Source organism: Antechinus flavipes, chromosome 5, assembly GCF_016432865.1.
Source record: "Antechinus flavipes isolate AdamAnt ecotype Samford, QLD, Australia chromosome 5, AdamAnt_v2, whole genome shotgun sequence".
Classification (NCBI taxonomy): domain Eukaryota; kingdom Metazoa; phylum Chordata; class Mammalia; order Dasyuromorphia; family Dasyuridae; genus Antechinus; species Antechinus flavipes.
Window position 1 is genome coordinate 279,734,901 of NC_067402.1, and position 16,981 is coordinate 279,751,881.

At 38.5% G+C, this 16,981-nt stretch overlaps 1 protein-coding gene across 1 annotated transcript in view; it reads left to right on the forward strand.

Annotated features, from left to right (window-relative positions):
• POLR3B (RNA polymerase III subunit B) overlaps positions 1-16,981 on the forward strand; it is a 124,301-nt gene that overhangs the window by 24,315 nt on the left and 83,005 nt on the right. Inside the window, exons 10-12 of the mRNA XM_051961465.1 lie at positions 3,878-4,000; positions 6,290-6,409; positions 8,216-8,350. Of these exons, the coding sequence (XP_051817425.1) occupies positions 3,878-4,000; positions 6,290-6,409; positions 8,216-8,350 (378 nt within the window). The remainder of the gene's footprint in view (positions 1-3,877; positions 4,001-6,289; positions 6,410-8,215; positions 8,351-16,981) is intronic.

Below are 16,981 nucleotides of genomic sequence, written 5' to 3' on the forward strand. Positions count from 1 at the left end.
TTACCAGAAATCTCAAATTTGCTGCCTTGTGTTTTGTTTTCTAGGTCTGTCATGTAAATCTGTATGTAATTGGAATAGTATTGACAATTCCAGTGACTTCTTCCCATTCTTTTGTAACTGTGCATTTAGTTGCTTTGCTTTATGTACAGTTGTTTTTTTTTTTTTTTTCCTGATAAAGTTAGTTTGCTGTTTGAGATTTTTAAAATGGTTTTTCCCTTTTATGTTAGGGATTTCTTCATTATTTCTCTGCCCCTGTCTCTGTCTCTCTCTTGTGTCTCTCTGTCTCTTTCTTGCTTATCTTTATAGAACATCTATTGGGATAGTTTGCATGATGAAGAGTCTCTTGGTATTTTTGTCAGTGAAAATTAGCATTATGGTAGTTTGCCTCCTAAGATGCTTTTATTATAATAGTTTTCATTTTCTCTTTATGTAAGTCAGTATTAAGGGAATTATTTCTCTTTGCTTCATTTTTCTCTTGGAAAAAAAATCCTGATTTTGTTTTAAATTTTTGTGTGATATTTTTGATTTTACTGAAATATGGATAGTTTAAAAAATTTGATAACATATATATCTGTGTGTGTGTATATATATATATATATATATATACACACACATATATGTACATATATAACAAAATATTTATAGAGTTGCTTTTTGTGTTAGAAATAAAGAAGATGCCTTTTGTACATATCTATCTATCATCTAGATAGATAGATACATACTCCATCATAATTTCATTTAACAAACTTTATTAAAATTCATTGTGTATATATGGTCATATGATCAGCATGCAGTATAAAGATTCAAAACAGTGCAGACCTTTGTATCAATGTGATCTTTTTGCAGTCTCACCAGTGTGATGTAGAAGGTCTGTTATTGGCTATATCTGATGATGTACAATTTCTTAAGGGAGGAGTTATTGATTCTTTGGATACAACCTCATAGAGCTTTTTAATTTGGTGACCACAGAGGTTGCTTTCTTAATTTTTGTGCTTGTCACTTTCTCAATATCTACTTTGTTTGGAATGCTTGTTTACCAAGCAAGGGTTGGGTTAGAACTGACTTTTTATTTGTTAGTCTCTTTAATTTTTGGTAGGCTCATTTGTTTTTTGCTTTTTTTATAGCTTTTTATTTACAAAACATATGCATGGGTAATTTTTTCATCATTGACTCTTGCAAAACCTTCTGTTCCAACTTTTCCCCTCCTTCTCCCCACTCCCTCCCCTAGATGGCAGGCAGTCTAATACATGTTAAATATGTTAAAGTATATGTTAAATACAATATATATCTACATATTTATACAGTTATCTTGCTGCACAAGAAAAATCAGATTTAGAAAGAAGGTAAAATAACCTGAGAAGGAAAATAAAAATGCAAGCAAACAATAACAGATAGAGTGGGAATGCTATATAGGTTGTGGTCCACACTCATTTCTGGTAGGCTCATTTGTAAGTGAAAAAGTCTCCACTAGCTCAGTTTATTCATTTACTGTTTGGGGATGCAAGCTTCCCATATATGTTTAGTTAGTAGACTTCCTTTGTTCAAATCCTGTTGTAAGTTGGTCTTTATAAGAGAGATAAATAGTGTGCTGTGTTCCAGGGGATTTGGAATCCTTGTCAAAACTGACTCCATCTTTTGCAATTCCTTTTAAGAATTATCTCTTATTTCCTTGCTTTAGAGCTAGAGGACTATGGATATACATTATACAGATCTATTAGGATATTCACCATGACAGTTGGTTTTGCATGTTTTTTGTGTTCTGTGGCAAAAGAATGTTCTTTAAGGGGAAAAGGTATGTTTGGAAATGTCAGAAGTAAAACTAGAGGGGGAAAAAACCTTTAACATTAATAACATTGAAATACTTGCTGTAAAATTCACATTTCAATTTCTACTGCTGATGTTGACTTAAGACAACTTGACATCCCCCATTCTCCTTTAGTCTTTAGGGAAAACTTTTTGCTCATTTTTATGAGTAAGCATATTTTCCATGAGACCTTAGAAATATACTGATTTGTATTTCATAAGTTTTGCCTCTTAGGGTACAGGTTATATTCATGTTTAATTGTGTGGCCTAGCAGGGACCTTGCATGTAGGAAGTGTCTAATCGATACTTGCTGAGTTGAATCAAACTGACTCTTTCATCTATATAGTTCATTTGAACCTTACAACAACTCTGTGAGGAACGTACAGTGATACTCATTTAAAGACAAGGAAACTGAAGTATAGAAAGGTGTAAGTGAATATTTATTGATAGTGGAATTTTAAAACCCTGGAATGTTATTCTGATATCTGTTTGAACAGACTCCATTAAAGATGTGAAGCCTTCTTCTCCCTCTACCAACCTTGGTATTTGTTATCCTCAGAATAAAGGATGAAGACAGAGTTGAATGGATTTTTTTTTCTAATTTTTAATTTTGAAATAAGCCAGTTGTTTTTCACATGCCCCAGGCAGAATTTGAATGTGGGTTTTTCCTGACTCAAAAATTGCTTCTACTATATATTGCATTATACACAATACATTTATATATTCTAAGTTAATGAAGTTACTTAGGATTTGTAAAGAGTTTCAGAAAAAAAGAAAATATTGTATATGTTTCAGCTATTTCCAACATTTGTTTCCTTCCCCTCCCACAGCTTTAGAATTCTCATTAATTTTACATTTCCATTCTAAAAGAGAACTCAAGGCAAATTAAGGAAAGAAAAACCAGAGGTAAATGAAGAAGCTTGGAGAAGAGCTGGGAGAGCTTTTTCCTTTGTAGATGAAGAATTGGGGCTCCACAGAGGGTCGCCTAGAAGGATCAGCAGGCAATCAGCAAACATTTCTGAAGTGTCTGCTGTGTGCCAGACATTAATAAATGCTAGAGACACAAGAGGCAAAATCTAGCAAGTGGCTAAAACAGGACTAAGACCGGATTCGGCCCATGAGCTCATCTCCCTTATCCATTCTCCCACATGGTTAGAAGCATTTTGGTGCTGGGGTCTGAGAGAACAGAATTTTTCAAGCCTTTTTAAAAAGAAGCTTTTTTGGTTGTATTTTGCATAACCATGAGACAGAAGAACCAGAGAATAGCAGATATTACATTTGGAAATTGGTTATATCCTGACAAGTCTTTCTAATTCGTTCTCGAAAGGAAGAATTTTGACCACAGACCGTAACTTTGCCCAACTTCTGAGAACATTATTGCTCTGCCTACAGAGGTTTAGTGAGCTTAACTCCCTGTTTCTTGATCTGGCAGAATTCCAGACAAATGTGTGCATGGACAAGCTTTAGCACCATCTGGAATTTACAAAGACCTGCACTGCTGTTTGCCACCTTGAAACACTTACCGATAAAGAGATTTTCCTAAAGCTGTTAAGCACTTTCTTAGTGTATAAAGCTCTTTTAAAAACTGTCGACGATATTATAAGACTTCTATAGAATGATAAAAATAAAATGCTAAAATATTCTACAAGTGGGATTCTCATGAAATGAGTGGCAATGGCATCCAGTAAAATGAATCCTGTGGCAATAATCATTGGGCTCCATTTGGGTTCCTCTGTGGATCTTTCGGTAATGTCTGAAATCGCACCCTTTAACTGGGCAGTTTTAGCTTGTGTGTCATGGTGGCTAGTTTCATCCATCTTCTTCTGTGTTAAGAATTTATGCCGGATATTTTAAAACTTTGCAGAATGGACTCAGAGCATTTATTTTCCTCCTCTTATCAAGGTTCTTAGCTAGCTGGAGCATGTGCTGCCAATGCCAGATGGCACTGTTTCTGAGCGGAGAGCTAGCTTTTGCTTAGGAGTAATACCGGCAAACAATGCCAAATTAGCATAAGCAAATGTCAGTGAGTTAACACAAAGCCAACACTCTTTCTGCCTTTTCTTCCTTTCCTAGGCCATGGGTGTTGAGAGTGACCAAGAAATCGTGCAGATGATTGGCACTGAGGAGCACGTGATGGCTGCCTTCGGTCCCAGTTTGGAGGAGTGCCAGAAAGCTCAGATTTTCACACAGATGCAGGTGTGTCTTTTCATATCTGTCCTTGGCCATGACATTCAGTTGGAAGCCTAACGTTGCTCATTTCTGTGGGGACGGATGCGGTGCCTTCTATTTGGAGAAGTTGGGGGTGAGAGTTGAGAGAGCTTATGAGGGGAAAAGGGAGGGAGGAGGGAGATGGAAGGAAGGAATGTACCTAGCAAAAGAACATGGTGGTTCACCCTGTCCTGGTGACCAAGAAGCCCATTTCTCAGGGTACTTGCATAGATTGTGCCACTTATTCCCTCTACTTGAAGTGGCTTTGCTTTAGTTGATGGTTTTTTCCCCATGGCTGTGTCTCTGGGCATTAATTCAGTCATTCCCCTCCTTTGGGGCCCCCATCTAAGCATCCACTTGTGTATGGTCTCTGTCACTCAGCTGGCGCTCCCCCTCATTGCCATCCCAACACCTTTTTGGAGGGGTGGCCTGCTCATCACCCCGCAACTTGGCTGCTGTAAGGGTGCTTCCTGCCCTCAGAATTCCTTGGCACTGTGGCAGAGTCTTGGGCCTGCGGAATGAAATGCTCTTCTGATACATTGAAAACTGCTTTTTTTTTTCCTTTTCTTTTAAATAGTGAACAAAGACAAAAGAAAAAAATTAGTGAATAGATTAGTTTCATAGAAAATATAATGTCCATCTCTGCTTGGCACTTGGTACTTCCATAGAATATTTTAGGTTTTTATTCTAGAATCATAAGCACTTCAGTAAATGTAAATGAATGGTGCAGAGTGCCCTTTTAGAATAATGTGTATGTTACTTAGCAGAGAAGATACTCTTCTTTATTGATCTGTGGGTATCATTCATTTTATAGGTCACCTGCATTGGGCGGGAATCCCAGACTAGCCCCTCCCTGTCACTCATGTTTTGTGGGTTCTCCTCCCACCCTGTCGTTTGGTGTGTTCTGGAGAGGAGACTAACTGAAAGGAGAGAAGGGATGGACAGTGCTCACAAGTGTTAAGAAATTCAGTTCTTCTTTTCCCTGATCCCTTAGTTGAGTATAATTGAAGGCTGATACACTGTAATTATTGGGCCATTTTGAGAAAAGTTACTTGCTGTTTATATGTCCTGTTACTAATTAAGATTATTATTATTTTGGCCATGTTATAGTTCTTGGTAGTGGAACTTTGTTATGGGCAGTGCTCAGGCTCACTGCCCAGATGTTCCTGAGCATGAACAGGGCTGTTGAAAGGGTCCTGGATCAGCCCTGGAGGAGCAGGGAGTGAGTGGTTCTGTCCCAGTGTCAGATTCTGGGCCAGCAGAGCTGGCGGGGGAGTGAGCACTGCATCCCCCAGTACCTGCCAGTGCCACCAGCACCTCAAATGCAATGTGCCCCAAAGGGAACCATGGTCACTCTCCCCGAAGCTGGCTGTTTCCCTAGTTCTAGTGGTGGCCCCGTTCTCCACCCAGTCATCCAGACCCAAAGGCTTAAAGGTGACCGTAAGTTAGCCTTTCTGGAGATGTATAAAAGTTGGAGAGAGAACTCTTTTTCTGAGATGATGTACAAGTAATTGTTCCTGCGATGTGAGTTTGAAGGCTTCTTGGGGGATGCCAGAATTCACCTGTTTAGTTTCCTGGTCTAAAAGTATGAAGTCTTGCAGCCTGCCCCTCCATCCTTTCTGGTCTGCTTCAGTTTTACTCTTCTTCAGGTGCTCCATGCCCATTTACTGTTCCATGAGCCCAACTCTCCAGTGCCTGCCCTTGGGCTTTTGAATGATTGGCCGTTCCCTCATGTCTAAGATGTTTCCCTCCTTAACTTTACTTCTTAATTTCTCTGACTTCTTTCTAGACTCAAGTCAAATCCCCCTTTTTTTGGGGTCCTTTCTTGGTCTGAGATGACTTACCTTCCATCTACCATGAATATATATCTTCTTCATAACTAATTATTTAATTAATGGTGACTGATAAAGTTAATTTTTAAAAGATGAATTGTGATTAGTCATTTAATTTAATGTTTGCCTAATCAAATATTGCTCTCTTTAATAAAAGCATACCAATGTGAAAATGTGATGTTAGCAAATCAGCTTTTTGGAGGGAAGTCAGTTGCACAGAAATAAGATGGCGTTGATGGGCCAAGCGAGGACGCAGTAAGATTTCTGGGTGCCGCCGCCTGTTTTGGTTGTGCTCCATCGATGGCGTTGTTAACGCTGTAGGGCCAGGGCGCACTCTGTCGAGGGGCCTGTGTGGCCCATTTCCCCCTAGAGTCGGCTACACTGATGAATGATACCTGATGGCAAAGTCATTTGGACACTGCAACGGCCTTACTTTGTTTTTCAGGCCCTGAAATACATAGGAAACAAAGTAAGAAGACAGAGGATGTGGGGAGGGGGGCCAAAGAAGACCAAGATGGAAGAGGCGAGGGAGCTGTTGGCTTCCACCATTCTCACCCATGTGCCGGTAAGTCGTGCCTCTAAAGCCAAATACGTACATGCTCACCTGGTGTCCTTGGTCTGCCCGTGTTGGTTGTGAAGCTAAAAATAAGATTTCTTACTCTTGATTTCAGTTTTGGCCCCTTTCCCTAAGAGAGAAGCTCCGGGATGGCTGCAGGTGGGTTTTGGAGTGTTCCAGGGATATCAGATGGGGTCAGCCACTCATTTTATAGCTGAAGGCACTGAGCCCCAGGGGGTGATTTGTCCGGAGGGTGTCAGCACTGGAGCGCCTAAGTCTCCCGCCTCCCAGACCTTTTCTGGAGCTGACATCTTCAAGCTCTTCCCAGCCACGGTTTCATTCCCTGCAGCTTTGGTGACTCCCTTCCTTAAAAAAATCCAAACCTCCCTTTCCCTCTGCAGTTTTTTCTGGCTTCCTGAGCCTCGGGCCCATCTCTCATTCGTGGTGACTTAGGGCAGAGTTCATTTTCTTTGCAAGGACTGTGATCTGTGTGCCTTGTTCAGTTTTTCTGCCAGTGGGTGTTGCCAGCTTTTTTCTTAGCGAATGGCCTTTAAGGAATCAAAGAACATCATTTGTTATTTTGGGTTAATTATAATGTTTGCTCCTCAACACTATAACTTTTGCAATGGGAAAAAGGAGTTAGGAGCCAAAGGTGTTATAAAGTGCAAAGGGAGACCTGTTGTGGTGGAAATGTCTGTGCTTATCACTAGTCACTTATCAAAGCTCCCTGAACCTGCCACTGTCCAAGCAAAAGGAAGACTTTGGAGTGACTTAATCTGGTTAAGGCAGACAGCTTACTGTTTCCCATTTGATACAAAGATGAATACTAGAATAGCAAGTCATTAGGAAGGTGCCAATACCTATACTCAGAAAAATAAAAGTTAAATTAGATTAAACTGAATGGGAGATTACTGCCAAGGCAGAAATATTTTGTATTTTTTATAGTCCAGTTCAGACTTCCTGTAGAATAATCTCTGGAAATCGATGGGTTCCCAGCAGCAAAATAAACTTTTTTGCATTTATTTCTGTGATTGCTGACTTGATACTTGACTCACTATCGTTTTTTGACTGATTGTCTTGGATACTTGGCCCTGCACATCCTAGGCCTCTCCCAGAGAAGATCATGTTGGGGAATTGATGCAAAGATAGGAAATTCCTCTTTCTAACTATTATTTGTGATTATATATATATATATATTAGATCCCTGGGGATCCACATCAGAGCTGTGGTCCTCCCACTTCACCCCCCGGTCCTCTATTGGCCCACTGTTGGTACTGTGATAGCACTACTCTTGGTTGGAGACCCTTTGTTGTGGTGCCATTTTCCTGAATCCTGCCTGCTCCCTCGCCTCTCTACCTCAGTGTCACTGGGCTCCCTGGGAAATGAGCTGCCCTCTTTCCCAGCACAATTATACCCCTATCCTGCATGGAACAGTTCCTAATTATGTTTCTAACACGAATATTTGAAAATTTTCTGCTTTATATCCCTCCTATTTCCAAAAATGATCTGAAGTGATATATATAGTAGTTACTGTAAGTTATTGGGGAATTCTCCTTTTGAGTTGATAAGCTGCTATCTTGCTCTCCTTGAGGATAGCAGCAGTGTCTTTTCAAAGCTTAGTTTCTCTCCTTGCACAATGGATGCTTCAGAGATATATGTTGGATCGAATCGAAAGTCATAAAAATACAATTTTTGTACATTTTCTTTCTTATAAGCCATGCCATCGAATGTTGTATCAGTAACATATTTCCTGTTTTTCTTCCTTGAAATGAATGTCTTTTCAAAATTTTCCATTTTGGTCTTTTTGGAACGCAGGTAAAGGAATTCAATTTCCGAGCAAAGTGTATTTATACTGCAGTGATGGTGCGAAGAGTGATTTTGGCCCAAGGAGATAATAAAGTTGATGACCGAGACTACTACGGTAACAAGCGTTTGGAATTGGCAGGACAGGTGAGTGAATTCTCCGTGTAGAGTTTTGCGATTTATTTTTCCTCAAGAATAGTTTTCGCTGGTGTTTGTTTTTTGAAAGTAGGAATTGTGGCAGCTATGTCCATGATCAAAATGCATGCATTCCCCATACGGCGTAACTTCTTTGGTAAATCAAACAACACTTAGGGTGATGAAAAGAGACTGCTCCATAATCAAATTGGTACACCAACGTAAAAAGTGATCATAATGCTTAGCATTTATATGGCGCCTTCCTCTGAAGGGAATGAGAACCGTAGAATGTGAGAGCTGGAGAGAATCTTAGGAACCGTGAACATGGCCCACAGAGTTGAGGTGCCCCAGCCTGGAAATGGCAGTGAGTGTCGGCCCTGAAAGCCCTGCTTGCCATCCCACACCCATTCCTCACTATTTCCCGGACACTTGTTTTTCCAGCTTGGCCTTGACACTGGTACTTGTTCCCTGTGCTTGGAATATTCTCTCTCTCCATGTTGTCCCTTCCTAGTTCAGCTCAAGTGCTACCTGCTGCTAGGATTAAATGATTCCCTCACTCCTTTTTGCCTTTGCTGCTAGTGTCCTTCCTCCCAAAACAGTACTAGGAGTAATAATAATAATGATAATAATGTTTGCATAGCACTTACTATGTGCCAGGCACTGTGCTGAGTACCTTACATATATTATCTCATTTGATACTCACAACAGACCTGGAAGGTAGGTGCATTATTATCCCTATTTTATAGGGGAGGAAACTGAGGCAAACAGAGGTTTAACTGACTTTCCCAGAGCCTTTGAATATCTGAGGCTGGATTTGAATCCAGATCTTCCTGATTTCAGGCCCAGTTCTCTACCTGCGGTGCTGCCTTGTTGTCTCAAATCTACTTTGTATGTAATTTTGTATTCTGATATAGGAATATATGTGCATGTCACTCCCAATAGAATGTAAGACCCTTGAGGGCAAGAGATATTTCTTTTTTTTTTTCTTCTTTACATCTGGAGTTCTTAGCATAGTTCTTGTCACATATTAGGTGCTTAATAAATGCTTCTTAATTGATTAGTTGTTTTCAGTTGGTAAACTGAGGGGAGGGTATGGATGGAGAATGGGGGTAACAACAATTATCAAACTGAGAATGACCTTGTCTTGTGCTGAGATCAAACTTTTGGGCCTCTTGTTCTAAAGGCTATCTTGATTTTTTTTTTCCTGACAGCTTATAAGTAATTTTTCTTTGACTTGGATTTTGACCATAATCTTGGAAATTTTCGTTTAGGGATTTCTTTCAGGAATTGTCTAGTGGATTGTTTTTATTCCCACTTTTGCCTCTGGTTCTAAGAGATCTCAGCAATTTTAAGATTTCTTGATATATGATGTGTCATGGTCATGCCATTCAGGTAGTCTTATGGTTCTTAATTTTTTTCTCTTTGATCTGTTTTCCCAAATAATTTCTTTTTATTATAAGAGCTGTTCTTTCATTCCCTTTGTTTTAATATTAATGTTTCAAGGATACATTTTCCAATTTTCATGGGAGTTCAAGGGAATTTTTTTCTTCAGTAAATTTTTGTATCCCTTTTTTCAATTTTCTTATCTTTCTTTCTTGGCTCTTGTTTCTTTTTTTACTTTTTTTTTTCTAGTGCCCTGTTTAATTTTTTCAAAACAGTTTTTTAATTTCTGGAAGTTATGTCTTCTTGGACCCTTCTCCTTCTTTCTTGGGGTATTATTGAGTGCCATCATTCCAGGATCTGAAGGATAGCTTAGAGTGGGAGCCTGCAGGTTTTTACTACTTCCAAAGTGTTACTCTCCTCCTGGTCCAAGATCTGCAAGTTCTGGACCCATCTTTGGACATGTTGGCTTGTTCCTGGTTGGGAGTTCAGTAGATTGTGACTGGGCTCAGGCTCCGTAAAGCAAGCTGGGACTCAGAGTGACTTTTCCTAGATATTTATGGAGAGGTCTGTTTATTTTCCTCTGCTTTGCTGTCTTGTTTCTACTTCAATAGAAGTAGAAACTCATACTTTTTGAATTAGATCCAAAGAAGTTGGTAAATTATAACAAAGTCCATGCTTTAGCAGGACCTTTTGAGTGAAACCGCTCTATATTATTATTTTATCCGTTTTCCCTCATAACATTGTGAATTTTTTTTTAACCACTATCAGTTTAAAAAGCTTAATATTACCATAACAGAATTTTGGCCTTGAATTTTTTTATGGGTTTGGAAGGTTTGCAAATCATATTACATATATTAACATTTGAATCTCCTGATATCTCTCTAAGGTAAGTGTTATCTTATTTTACCAAAGAGAAAACTGAAAAAAAAAAAAAAAGAGAGAGAGAGAAAACTGAAGAGTTTAGAGTCTAAGTGACTTAGCTAGGTCATTTAGCCAGAATGACTCATTCATTATTATTAAGGTATTTGAACCCCAGGCTCCTGGTCTCCTGGCCATAAGTTCAGTTTCCTTTCTAGTGTACTATCTCATTCTCTCTAGGCATTTACATGAATGTTTTTATAGGGATTTACATAGATGTTTTTATGTTTTCCTTTCTCCCATTCTGATCCTCCTTTTTATAAATTCACAGAGAGCAGGGACCATGTTCTTCCAAGACTATCCAAGAATGATGGAGTACCTTATTCACCATCTTACATATAACTTACTTATTAATTATGGTTTTTAGGAAGAAATAGTATAAACCAAGCTTGGTGCTATATATCTCTAATAACCTGTTTCTGAGGAGGTTGCAACTAGCAGGGCTCTTGAATTGGAGAGCCCTGAGCCAGAGTAGGCTAAACCAAATTGGTTGTTCCCATTAAATCTAGCACCATGATGGTTTTTCTCCCCTCCCCTTTCCCCCAAGGAACTGGTTTAGCTTGGAAACAGAGCAAGTCAAAACTCCTAAATTGCTCAGTAATGGGATTGGGCCTGTGATTGGTCCTTTGCTTCCAGTCTGGGCAAGATAGGGAGATTCTTTGTCACCAAAAAAAAAAAAAAAAATGCTGTAGTTCCAGATTACAAAAAAACTGTAAAAATGATAGCTTAAGTTTAGGCTTATTCCAAACTTCCTTCTGTGGAGATGATTGGGTACAGCTGGTAAGATGGGAGGGGATGGCTCATTTGAGTTATGTGTTGATTGCTTTTGGACATTTCTGCAGACATATGCAGCAAAGTGCCTTTTATATCTAATGTGTAATGATGTGCAAGGTCATTGTGTGACTGATTATCAAATAGAAAATTTGACTCGGTTTCACAACTATTGATTAAGCATCTGTAATGTTCTTGGTGCTTTCAGATGAAATGATTTCCATTTCTAGGGTCTGTTGATTAACTTTGTTATTAAACTTTACTTTTTTGTTTAAATTTGCACAAAGGAGTTTGAGAATTGCTTCAAATCACTTTATTTGCCTCTTACCAGAGTTGATACCTTACATGTCAAACTATGGCCCGCGGGCCAGATGCAGCAGCTGAGAACGTTTATCCCCCTCACCCAGGGCTATGAAGTTTCTTTATTTAAAGGCCCACAAAACAAAGTTTTTGTTTTTACTATAGTCCGGCCCTCCAACAGTCTGAGGGACAGTGAACTGGCCTCCTATTTAAAAAGTTTGAGGACCCCTGCCTTAGATTGTATGCATGGATCAAAAACAGGTGACCCCAAGTGGGGTTGGTAGAATGGAACTGGGCTGTATTTGCAGGACCTCATTTTCATTGGAGGAGAAAAATCATGATTTTTTAGGATTAGGGAATGGCTGGACATGTTCTGGTATGATGATCCACATTTGGAAGACTACTGGACTATGAGAAAAGATGAACATGATGATCTTTTAAAAAAAACAAACGGATAGTAGTTAATGTTTTCTTAAAAATTTTTAAGATTTTACTAGCAATAAAAGTCTTTGTTAAGTGGCTTTATGAACCAGCAAAGATGGGTATCTTTAATACATTTTTGGTTTAAGTTCCAGTCTTGTGACTGTCTTTGGGTCAGGATCTTAAACTGTTTCTCCTGTGTCTAAAACTGGTGTGATTCCCACCACCCATTACAGCCCATTGTGAAATACTTTTCATGGAGGAGATAAATGGAAGATAAAATCAAGGAGTGACGGGCCTTGGAATACAGGAGTCTCATCTCCTCTGGCCAAATAGTTGCATCATGCATCATTAACAATTGAGTAACAGGGAAACTTTTGGTCTTGAAGATATAAGGCGATGTTTTTGAGTGTAAGGGCATACCCATTTGGGAACTGATGCTCTTCTTCGAGCTTCCAGTGTTCCAAGATTGAAAGACAAAGTTTATAAAGTTTTATGTCCTCTCAAAGCTTCTGGGGAGTGACTCTGGCTGTTTGATCAAGGACTGAGTCTCCTTTTGCCTCTCAATCTTTCCCTTGGAAGTAAGGCTTTTGACCTCTTCCTGTTTTTAGCCTAAGCTTGATGGACAGCAGCAAGCCTAAATAAAATGTTCCAGGCCTGGGGATTACACTATGTGCACCTCTTTCCCCCCGGGACTGCAAGTGTTTTTGCAGTTGGAGAAAGTGTGCTTTTTGCGGATTGTAGTTTCATTTTTTTGAACATCCTGGTTGTCAGGGAACTTGGCCTGCTGGGGCGGTTGGGGGAGGGATCCTGTTGCTTCAAAAATTGGACTTATAAAGAGTGTCCCTTGTGCGGGGAAAAACATAGCTTTACAGACAATGTAAAGACATAAAAGACATTGTGTTGGCCAAGATGTGTGAAAACAATCGCTGCTAATTTCCCACCCCGTGGGACAGCCCGGCCTGAAATGTGCTTGTGCCTCAGATAAGGGCCGTGTGGGCCTGGCCAAGCTGGCTTTGCCACCGAGGGTTGGGAGGCCAGCAGCCAGGAGAGGCGGTAGCAAAACCGGCCCATTCCAGGCTTAATCTTTTCACCTGCCTTTTCTTTTCCGCTAATGTGTTCATTATTTGCCGAGCAGTTCTCTATTCTTTGTCTGGAAATTTTTTGTTTCTAATGCATCTTGCTTTGTATGGGTGAGATATGGAACAGCCCCACAATCCGGCACCCTGGAAAGCAAGGGATTTCTACTCTGTGACAAAAGACAGCCGCCTTGACTTCAGAGATTGCCTAATCCCAGCTGTTCTGATAATGTAATTAAGGCTGCCTAATGTCTTTAATTTTGCAACCAGTTTGTGTGAAAAGGAGAATTTGGCACTCTGCAGGCTTAAACTAAATAGCAATCTCAAGACGCCTAATTAGAATTCTCTGACATTAAGCTAATTGGTGAAACTGTATTTCAGCAGCTTAATTTCTTTATTAATTTTTTTTTTTTAGCATTTTCATTGAAAATCAATTGATGAGCTGTCAGCATTTTCCCCTTAAATATAATTTACTCTTTAGTGCTCTTGTCTTAAGCAGGCTGAAAGGCCTGGACTGGCTGTGGAAGGTACTGAATATTATCACCAGCATTCCATCCCTTTCCTTTTAATCATTTTACTCTTGACCTAAATAATGTGGTTATTGTGTGATTGGGCCTCACGGTTACTCGTAGCCCTGTTAGAGAGCTTGTGAATTGGGAAGCATTATTCTCTGACCTTATTTTGAGCACAAAAAAATAAGCAAAGTTGGGCTCTGAGAAATATATTAATGAGTTGGTGACCAAGGGGAGTAACTTCTGTAACTTCTGTTGATGGCACTTGCTTTTGGCTTGCTTGGCTCAAAGGACATTTTGTTGTACTCGGCCCTGCTGGCTTCAGCGTATTCAGCTGGGAGAACCAGGGCAACTTTCTTGTTATAATTTGAGACACAGAAGGCCCTCAGCCTAGGGACCTGGGGAGAATGGGAATGAGCCCTTGGGGTCAGAGATGGGATGTGCTGCAGGCTCCTAGTGCGCTCTCTGTCCCCGATTGGCATGTGGGTATCTTTCTTCATCTTCCACCTTTGCCCTTGGCTCCCCAACTTGGGGGTTTTCACAGGTACAGATGCTTGGGAGGTCTGGTTACACGGTGTTCATTTCACCTGCGTGCGCTTTTTAGTGGGAGCCCTGGTGAGGGCTGCACTGCTGTCAAAGGAGGGTCTGTCTCGTGGGCAAAGAAAGTAGATCAAAATCAAATTCAGCTATTTGGGACCGTTTCTGAAAACCGAGCAAGGTTCCCTTCAAAAAGGGTGGCTAGAAATAAAATTCTTCTGCTTTTAGTATTCAGGTCTACAAGTAGAATTAATTTTGATAGGGAAAAATACAGACAACCCAAATTTGAATTTTGAATTTGATGATATTGGATCCTTGAAGTAGTGTGTATATACGCTGTTAAGAAGAACTCTATATCCACTGACTTCTTTTTCCCTGTGTTTATAGGGAGCTAATTCTTTAAAATGTTATTTTATTAATTGGGGGGTTTTTTCTTCTTGAGAGTGAGAACCTAGTATTGAAAACTTTTCATGTCTGTATACCTCTATTTCGTTTTGTTCTTTTTCTTTACATTTATTTATATTGGGCTTTTTAAAAATCCATCTTTTTAAAAAAATATATTTATTATGAACTTAGACATCCCTAAAAATATTTCCATGTACACAGAACATAAAAAGAAGAGTGTAAGGAAATGTTCATTGCTTTTTATCATCTACTTTAAAAAGTATAATATTCTAACTATTCTGAGTTTCAGTGACTTACTGTTGATAATGAAAAATATTGTGAAATGCTAACACTTTTTAATTTTAATTTTAAGCATTTTTGTGTTATTTTAAAGTATTTAGTTTTGCCCAGAGAAGAGAAGATGAAGATGTAGCTCATATGAATGATGTCATTTATTGTCCTTAATTCAGCAAATGACACAAAACTCTCGCCTTTTGTGGGGGCAATAATGATTCCAGTATGCCAGAAAGGGAACTTGGAAATCCTTTATATCATCTTTGAAAAATTGAAGTGAAAAATTATCTCTCTAAATTAAGAGTATTCTTAATGTTCTTAATCTTTTTGTGTGTGTCCTGGACCCTTTTAGCAGTGTGGAGAAACCTCTGGACCCCTTCTTAGACTACTAGTTTTAAAGAAACCAAATATAAACTACATAGGATTACAAAGGAAACCACTTATATTGAAAGAGAGCTTTCAAGATATTTTTAAAAATTCATGAATCCCTTGAAATCTATTCACCAACTCCAGATAAAGAACCACAATTCTGGATTATTTTCTTTTTTGAGATTTTGATGGTGGTGGTGTTTTTTAAATTAAAAACAGTCAAATTTTTACAAAAAAACAGTAGTACAAAAGATGTTTTGGTAGATTATTCAGATTACCAGAATTTGTGTGGTATTCCTTCAAAGCATATATTTTACTCTGAGAGGAAAAAAGTCAAAAGGGTTGATAGGCAGAAATAAGGAACCTTTGCTTTGGTATGCTACTCTATTTGACTACTGAAGTAGAATGTATTTAATTTATTAGTAAGAAGCCCCCTATGTTTACAAATTCCCTCCACTCCTCCAATTACTTTTTCTAAGTAATTTCTTTAGGATTTCCTTAGGAAATTGCTTAGAGAAAACTAATTTTTTTTTATTAGCAATATTTAAAATCTTAAAAGTGAGTAGTTTTTAAAAATGAATTTTTATGGATATATTTTGTTTTAAATCATCACATTTTCTCTTCTTTCAAATTAATAGTTATTTTTTATAAAAAAGAATAAGAGGAAAAAATTCAGTGAAACAACCAATATGTCAAAGAACTCTAACGTCTAGTGTTCCATTCCCATAGTCTTTACAAAATTTTTATAAAGATTTTGGGGGAAAGTATCTTCTCATGTCCAGTCTTTAGCACCAAGTTTAGTCATTATAATTTTGCATTTCCATTTGTTTTCTATTGTTTTGTTCTTATTCTTTCTATTTGCATTTAAAAATTCTAGTCTTTTAGAAAAATCATTTAATTAAATCAAATAACCCCCCTCCCCAAGAAGCATTTTCACATATGTAGCAAGCAGAACACAAAAATAGATTGCATATGAAATTGTGTGTTTCATACTACTTTTCTTTAATAAAAGCTGTATACACACACACACACACACACACACACACACACACACACACATATGTAAAAAAAAAAAAACCCGCCTTGCTTATTTTCCCTTCCTTTTGAACTTCCATCTGTTTCCTTCTCTGTACTTCAAAACTTTTTTTTGGTGTCATCATTATGGTATTACTAATCCCCTTCTTAGCAAATTCCATTTCCCCTTTTCCTCCTTTCTAAACCACTGTATTCCTCTTTTTATTCTTTATCCTCTTTCCCATTAAAATCCTTCAGAACAGAACCAGCCCACCCCCATCAGGCATCTCTTTTTCTCATTTAATTCCCTCTGTATCCTTTGAAGACATTAAGGTACTTGAAGGGAGACTTGTTTCTTCTCCCTCTGATAATATTAGCACTACATCATCATAAAACTCCTCCCAAATTCCTCATATAATTTGACTTCTCTTGGTTTCTGTGGTTGTATTTCTGAGTTCCTAATAGGCTCTGGTCTTTTCATCAGAAATGTTTGTGAAAATTCTCTTCCATTAATGTCATTTTTCCCCTTTGTAGAATTATATACTCAGAATTATATATTCAAGATAAATTATTCTTGACTGGCATTCCAAGATTGCCTTTTGTTTATATTAAAAGTTGCTAGATCTTGCGTGATCCTAACTGTAGCACCTTGGTACTTGAAT